An 8,572-nucleotide genomic window follows, 5' to 3' on the forward strand; every position below is an offset into this window, starting at 1 on the left:
GAAAGTAAAATCTTTTGTTCTATTCTTCAAAGTACAATTTTTTTTTGTTTGGTAAGGATTAAAAATATTAGTGTCAACCTTAATTTGACAAAAGAAAATCCAATCTTTATTTCTTTCAATTCGCAAAGCTCGCGGTTGACGAACATGTAGAAAAATTGAAAAGCAATACATATATAATCAAATTTCTGTTCATTAATTATAGAAACATACATTAACATTTATAAAAAAGGTAAATATTAAAAAAGAAAAAAAAGTTTTGAATTGCACTAAAATTGTAATGTAGTTAAAACTAACAGACCTCATTTATGTTTTGAAAACTATACATAGATTTGTTTAGATGTGGTTGCTTATTTCTATTAGTGCTATGACGCGTTTATGGCTTTTATCTTAATTGTTGTGTTTATTAGATCATCTATGCATGATTCATGTGTTGATATCCCTTGTGGTGTCCCTTTTCTTCCTGTTGCTGCGTTGGAAACGAATTTGTGGCATCAGTCGGACACTTACTTCAACCGAGATCTTCAAGAGGGAGAACAAGAGAGGAATTGGCTGTTCTATGGTCCCACAGTCAGCTCTCCTGCATTCAGGTCTGTTTGGAACTCCTATGAAACCAGAGTTGTCCGGGGATTTGGCATGAGTAATATTGTATACTATCTTAATGGTCGACGTGATCAGATATCCGGAGAGGGTATGTTCAAACTCTTCAGTCACCCAGTGACTGGGATTCAGGCAGAGTCCTTCTACGTTTTGTTCTTCAAACCAACAGTTCCTGGAAAAAAAGGAAATTTTAGAACTGTTCAAGTAGGGGAAAAGGATGGTCTAGTCTCTCCGGCTAAACAAAAAGAATGCGCTAAGCCTCTTCAGGGAACAGCCAAAGGGATGGTGTCTAAGGAAGACATGTCTCTAGATAACATCAGCAGCAGCAGCAGGTTTGTTGCTCCTTTTTCCGTTTGAGTCTCAGATATGTGCGGTGTGTACATGTTCTGACTGACCTCTTTGTTTTCAATTTACAGGCCACGCTTGGTTAGCATGACCTCTTTGATTTGGTGTTTAACTAAGGAGATTATATTCAGCACATTCACGGTTGAAGCAGATGCTGTATCTGAGCAAGTACTAGGGAACCTAGAGTACCTTGAGATTAAAGACGAACTGATCAAGGTCTGATATAAACCATTTATTGTCTTGTGTTATGCTTGAAGAAGTTAAGGAACTCTGTTTTATATGTTTCACATTCTAAGTTGATATATATATCCCCTTAACTATATTTGCGAAATGATTTTGCCAGATGTCTTTTTTACAATCAATTTCACAAAACAAATATGATATGGCTACTGAAATTGATGATATGGCTACTGAAATTGATGACATGTCTTATGACATGGATAATTGCATTTAATGTTAATTTATATTTTTGGTAAACTTTTTAAAATATGGTAATAACTCATATATTACATTTAATGTCAATTTATATTTTTTGAAATTTTTTTAGAATATGAGAATAACTCATAAATCATCATTAAAATAAATATATTCAAATATGGCATTATAAATTTCGAAATATAATATAATTATATATTTTTTAAATTATACAATTTTATTGCTAAATTTTTTTTAAAATGTATACAATTTTTTTAGAAAATTATTAAAAATTAATCATAAAATCATTATTTTCTTATATATCTACAAATTTTATAAATATTGCTTAATTTTAATTTTTGGTAATATGCAACTTTTACAAATTTATTTAATATATTTAATTAAAATAAATAGATAGAAAAATCTATCTAAGATTATAATTTCAAATATATACATGCATATTCTTAAATATAATTTTTATGTTTAATTAAATCAAATTTATATTAAAATATTGATACGAAAAAGAAAATTTACAGTATTAATAAAATTTTATTTTAAAATATAATTTATATTTAGGTGTTAAAAAATATTTTTAATTTTTTTACACACCTAGTATATATATACGTAGAAAGAAGATCTTTGCAAACTTAGCCGTGCACTGGGCGTTTTGGCTTCCGCTTCTGTAAGTTAAATATGTGGTCAATCGCATCATGAGTCTCATGAGATTTGTGTATGAGGACTAACTCTTATGGTACATATATATATATAAGGTTGATGGTATGCTACAAAACTTGGAGAAAGAGATTGATGATGATGCCAAAATTGGCAAAGGCTGGCTGCTTCTTGACAGGTATGTATGTAGACATATATTATATCATCCACTTGTCTTTTTTTGGTTTCTAAGACTTAATAATCTAAAGTTGTATGCACACAAACGACACACATAGGGATCGAGATGGAAAGGTCACACCTGATGAAGTTGCAGCTGATGCAATGTACCCCAAGGACAGACTTGCCCTTCAACAACTAATTAGCAGTCTCTCCAAAGATAAAGGTAAAGAATCCTCTCCTTGTTGAGCTCTTAAAATCTCTGAAGTGAGATCTTTGTATTGACCGAGACCTATCAACTGGGAATATGACTCTCTTTTTGTATGTTTGTTTCCATTGCGGTTATTGATGCAGGGATGGTCAAAGTCAATGATTGGGAGGATGAAAGCAGAAACGAATTCCTGAGGCTGGTCAAGAAAGAAGTACTGTGTCCACAACAGCTTAAGCTAGCAGTTTGCTTGATTAGCATATTTTGTCCTAAATTGAAAGTCTTGTTCTTCTGTTTTTCAAGGTGGAGGGAAAAGATGTTGATGGTGAAAAGGCTGCAATGAAGGCATACAAAACAGCTAGTGACCAAAGTGATGAAGTTTCTGAAGCAGACAAGGTTTCCTCTGCACTAATGGAAAAGGTAAAATGACTAAGAAATTGTTTTGTAAGGAGTCTTGTATCTCCCGTGAGATTTGTGTGTCAGAGCTGACTCTTATGGTACACTACTGATAAGGTTGATGGTATGATACAAAACATGGAGAAGGAGATTGATGATGTGAAAATTGGCAAAGGCTTTCTTGACAGGTATCTATATAGACATACTCCACTTGTCTTTTTCGTTTGTGAGACTAAGATTCTAAAGTTGTATCGTTTTGAATGCACACAAACAACACAGGGATCGAGTTGGAAAGGTCACACCTGCTGCATTGTGTACCTGAACAACTAATCAGTAATGGATCCGGTTAACTGCAGCTTTTTTTTATAATGTACTTAAGAGAGCAAAACACATTTTGCGTCTTCTTCACCTTACTTTCCCACGTTGATTTTGTGTAAAGCTCTTGCGGATTTAATTGTTTTGTTCCGTCTTTTGTTTCTTGGAAACCCTCTGAGTTTTGGGAATTTGCACAATTACACTCTTATTATTTACAGTTACAACCTATTAGTATGTATTATGTCAACACAGTTCCCCTTTCTTATCCCTTAATTTAAACGGTGCATTACCATAATCGAAGTAAATATATTTTATATAATAAATAAATGTTCCTCTCTCCGGGTGAATCCACGTCACTAAGTCAATTCCTCTCAGTGTGACACGTATCTAACTCTGTTTTTTCATCTTTTTAATTTGTTTTTTTGGGATTCACGAGTGGGCTTCCGCTTTTATTAAATGAATTATTGGAAATTATTTTCTGAGCCCAAGTCCACCATCCTCCTTTTTCTCCAACCAAAAAAACTCTGTAATCCAAACATTTTTTAAAAATCCAAATAAACTTTGTTTCCGTCAAAAACTCCAAAGGATTACATCTAAGCCTGCAATTTAGGTAAATCTGGAAAAAATCGATTAAGTTAAACTGTTTTATGTTTTTTTTTTCAGACTGAGAAATATCTATATAATTGAACCAAACAGATAAAATGTTGTCACTTTATGTTGATGAACTGTGAATCAAATCCTAATTTATCAAGTAAAATAGAGAAGAGAAAAGTGAACAACGAAGCATAATTAGATGAAAAGGGAGATTAGGTGGTGAAGAAGAAGATGGGGTCAGGTGGTAAAGAAGAATGGTGTGGTGGTTAAATGAAGAAGATGGATGAGATGAAAAGGGAGATTAGGTGAGGAGGTGAAGACGAAGGTGAGGTGATGAAAAAAGAATACGTGCCGGAAGAGATAGTGAAAGAAAGAAGAAAATTAGGTTTAGTCGGCTGAGAGAGAAACAATAAAAGTATTTTTTTTTTTTTAGTTCAGTTAACCTTTCATTTAATTTTTATGTACCCAATCAAGTTAAAGTCCACTAATAACCCAATAACTAAAGTTCATTAATACAAAATATGGATATTAGACAAAACAAACTCAATAATGCATTCACAGATCAATTTAACTGAAAAAAACACCTCACTAGACGCCTAAAAACATGACCATCAATTTAAAAATAACTAGATTTTGACCCGCGCAACCGCGCAGATGTTTGTTTTCATTTTTCTATACATAAATTATTATTTTAGACCATAAGTGATATATATTTTTAATGTTAATCATATACTTAAATGTTTATATAATTATTTCAAATACAATAATTTTATAGTTTATATGTTATAATTAATCAATTGTTTAAAACCGTATATATTTGTCAGTTCTTATTATATATTTATCTTATTTTATTTGCATTTAGTTATTAAAAAAATTAATATATTCATCAGAAAACATATTTGAAAATTATTTTGTATTTAATTTATGCTAAATTCTGACCCGTTTTTCAAAGTTGGATTTATTTTTACTAATATTTTTTTTGCTTATTCATTTTAGATAATATATTATTATCTATAGTATATACAAAAGTATAACATATGTTAATTTTTAGACATGTATCATAATATTATATTTTAAAAATAAATAGTTTATATTTATGAAAATAAAATTTATAAATTTATCAGTTGAATATACTTTTATCATATTTATTTAAGTATAATAATTGTATTTTAACATGATCATGACTATAAATTAGATAAACTAGGATATAATTTATTTATTTTTCATTTTATAAATAATAACTTAAAATACATTAAGTTATGGTTAAAATATTTTTACACAGATTTATAAGAATTTTTAAAATATAATATATAAATATATATTATATTTAAAATGAAAATATATGATTGCAGTACTTACAAAGATTTTATATTATTAGCTTTAAAGAAATACATGTTAACCCATCTTACCAACATATTAGATTTTATTTTTGAACATAAATATTTTATACTTACGAAAATAAAATTTATAAATTTATAAATTTAATATAATTTTATTATATTTAGCTCAATATAATAATTTCTTTTAATATGATTGATTATGATTATATAATAGATAAAATATTATAGAATTTTTTTATTTTTCATTTTATAAACGATAATTGAATATGTTAATGTATAATAATATTTCAAACAAATTTCGAAATAAGTGAAAATATTTAAATATAATTTTGAAAATGAAGATTTTGTAAAAAAAATTTAAAACTGATTTGTTAGAATTTTAAAATAAATATATTTATATTTAAAATGAAAAGATATCAAAAGATTTCATGATTAAAGTATTTTAAATATTCTATGTATTATTAGTCTTAATAAAATATATTTAGTAAGATTTCTAAGTGATAGTCCAAATTAAAAATTCACACATGAAATAAGCCATGACTTCTGTTTTAATATATAAGATACATAAGTGACATTATTCTCAAATCAGAACACCTGAATACATCATAATTTATTTAAAATAACATAACTAAATTTAGTTATACTACTATAACTTTTATAAAATTTAATTTTAGCCTAGTGATATCTTGCATATTTTCATTGTCTTATCCATTCACCCATGTGCATTTTGATCATATAGACTAGGATTTTGCCATGTTTAGGTTGTATTTTGCATATATGAGTCCTTATCAGGTATTGGAGTACCACATGGAGTTCTTGTAGACATTTGGGTGCATTTGGAGCTCAAAAGAAGTGATAAAAGTGATCATTGGATGAGCAGTGCATGGGAGCGACCTCACCGGAGCGACACCGTGAAGTCGCTGTGACACCCTTTCAGAGCGACTTGGCCAGAGCGACACCCCGATGTCGCTCGCGTCTCCATTGCTCGGAGGTACGAGAGCGACTTGGCCAGAGCGACACTATATGGTCGCTCCAGCTGGGAGCGACGTGACCGGAACGACACAGCGAGGTCGCTCGCGAAGAGCGACCCGGAGCGACGTCTCGCAGCGACCCCTCCAGGTCGCTCCCGAAGCCTGGAGTGACCTCTCAAAGCGACTATTGGAGTTCGCTGTGCGCCTTTTGTTTGCTCGAATTCATTTCTACTCAAGGGCATTTTGGTCATTTCATTATGCACGTTTTTTACTTCTGAAAACCTATGTTTTAAGTACCTTTAGCAGCCACCAGACAAATTATCTTTTGTTCTAAGAAAAACCTTTGGAAAGTTCATCTCTTGAATCATCTTTGTTCATCTAGTTATTGCAATTCGGTGTTTTCCAATTCGTTGTTGTATCCCTCTGTATGATTAATCTGAAATCCAAAATGGGTTTAAGAGGAATCATGAAGAGTAGTGAGTAATCACCATTTGAATTCATAGGTTAGAAAGATTAAGGGTGATTAGGTTAGAGCTAGGATGTTTTAGAGTAGGGCCATGTTCGTTTGCTCACCCAGATGATCTATCTGGGTGAAGATGCAAATTGATGTTCGTTTTTAAAAACTCATCTCAAATTCTCACCCAAATGAAGGTGAGTCTTGATGGTGCATCTGGATGCATATGCATCTAGTTCAGTCCAAAAAGAAAAATGACAAAAATGACCTTTTAAAATCAAAATATTATTTTCAAACCCGAAATACTATTTTTTTTTGCGTATACATTTTTCCGCTATAACCAAAAAATGCATTTTCTCGCAAAAACTGAAAAACACACTTTTCCGCCAAAACCCTCAAGATGCGTTTTTCCGCAAAAAAAACATAAAACACACATTTCCATAAAAACACATTTTTCGCCTAAACAAGTAAAACCGCACTTTTCGACCAAAACCGAAAAATCGCATTTTCCCGTCAAAACAAAAAAAAACGCATTTTCCCGTCAAAACCCAAAAAAATGCATTTTTCCGCCAAACTCCAAAAAGCATTTTCTGGCCAAAACCGGTAAAAACGCAATTTTCTCGTAAAAACATTTTCCGGCCAAAACCGCAAAAAACATTTTCTCGCCAAAACCGGTAAAAACGCAATTTTCTCGCCAAAACCGGAAAAACGCAATTTTCCCGCCAAAACCAGAAAAATGCATTTTCCCACCAAAACCGGAAAACATAATTTTCCCGCCAAAACCGGAAAACGGAATTTTCCCGCCAAAACCGGAAAACGGAATTTTCCCGCCAAAACCGGAAAACCGAATTTTCCCAAAAACCGGAAAAACACATTTTCCCGCCAAAACTGGAAAAACGCATTGTCCCGGCAAAACCGGAAAACAAATTTTTCCCGCCAAAACCGGAAAGCGGAATTTTCCCGCCAAACCCGGAAAAACGCATTTTCCCGCCAAAACTGGAAAACACATTTTTCGCCAAAATCGGAAAAACGCATTTTCCCGCCAAAATCGGAAAAATGTATTTTCCCACCCAAAACCTGAAAAAATGTATTTTCTCGTCGAAACCGCAAAAATGTTTTTCCCGCTAAAATCGCGAAAATGCTTTTTCCGCTAAAATCGCGAAAATGCTTTTCCCGCCAATATCGCAAAAAAAAAATTTCCCACCAAAATCCTGAAAAAAACTTTTCTCGTCAAAAACACTTTTCTCGCCAAAACCGCAAAACACAATTTTCCCGTCCAAACCGCAAAACGTATTTTTCCGCCAAACCCATAAAAACGTATTTTCCGCCAAAACAACAAAAATGCACTTTTTCGCCAAAAACACATTTTTTCTCAAAAACCCCAAAAATATTTTCCGCCAAAACCGTAAAAATGCTATTTTTCCGCTGAAACGTAGAAAATTATATTTTAATCATTTTATTAACAAGTCCACCTGGATGTAGATGGAAATTAAAAAATGAAAAGCAAACGAACATAGTTGCATTCAGATGATTCATCTGGATGCAGGGACGAAATGAAGAAACGAACAACACCCATATGGAGCATCTGGATAAGACATCTAGATGGACCATCTGGATACATCTTCCAGATGTACAAACGAACAGGGCCTAGATCATTCCAAAACCTTGCTAGTAGAGTAATCATAATGCATCTTCTGAGTTAGCTTCTCAAAAGTTGATCTTTAGGCATTACCCACCCAAAAGGTGTTCGATGAAATGCCTGAAACAACCCTTCTAAGCTTTTATCATATTTTGCCAAAGACATTTGTTGTTAGAAGTGCTAAGATAGCCTTAGACCTGTTAGTAATGATTGCTTCCATATTATTCAACCAAAGACATTTGTTGTTTGAAATGTGTTAGTAAATGAACATTCATCTAGACATAGAGTTTGTTTAGGATCGTGTCTAAGCTTAAGGTTGATAGTTTGATTCTTCGTCTGTCATCCTTAGTTCGAAACTTGATCACCCAAGGTCTAATTCCTACGCCCATGAGTTCTCATTTTCCTTAGTTAAGAAAGTCAACTCATTTACCGTTTTTATTATTCTGAAACTGCATTAGTATTAATCATTAG

General features: G+C 32.1%; 1 protein-coding gene across 1 annotated transcript; it reads left to right on the plus strand.

Annotated features, from left to right (window-relative positions):
* The first annotated feature begins 997 nt into the window (after positions 1-997).
* Positions 998-3,398, plus strand: LOC106341971. The gene is made up of 8 exons (XM_013780733.1): positions 998-1,158; positions 1,985-2,038; positions 2,127-2,206; positions 2,304-2,410; positions 2,539-2,606; positions 2,696-2,812; positions 2,906-2,976; positions 3,068-3,398. Exons 1-8 carry the CDS (start codon positions 1,030-1,032, stop codon positions 3,108-3,110), a joined length of 669 nt encoding a protein of 222 aa, XP_013636187.1. The 5' UTR covers positions 998-1,029; the 3' UTR covers positions 3,111-3,398.
* Positions 3,399-8,572: the final 5,174 nt, after the last annotated feature.

The sequence above is a fragment of the Brassica oleracea genome, chromosome C4 (assembly GCF_000695525.1).
Source record: "Brassica oleracea var. oleracea cultivar TO1000 chromosome C4, BOL, whole genome shotgun sequence".
In the NCBI taxonomy this organism is placed as follows: domain Eukaryota; kingdom Viridiplantae; phylum Streptophyta; class Magnoliopsida; order Brassicales; family Brassicaceae; genus Brassica; species Brassica oleracea.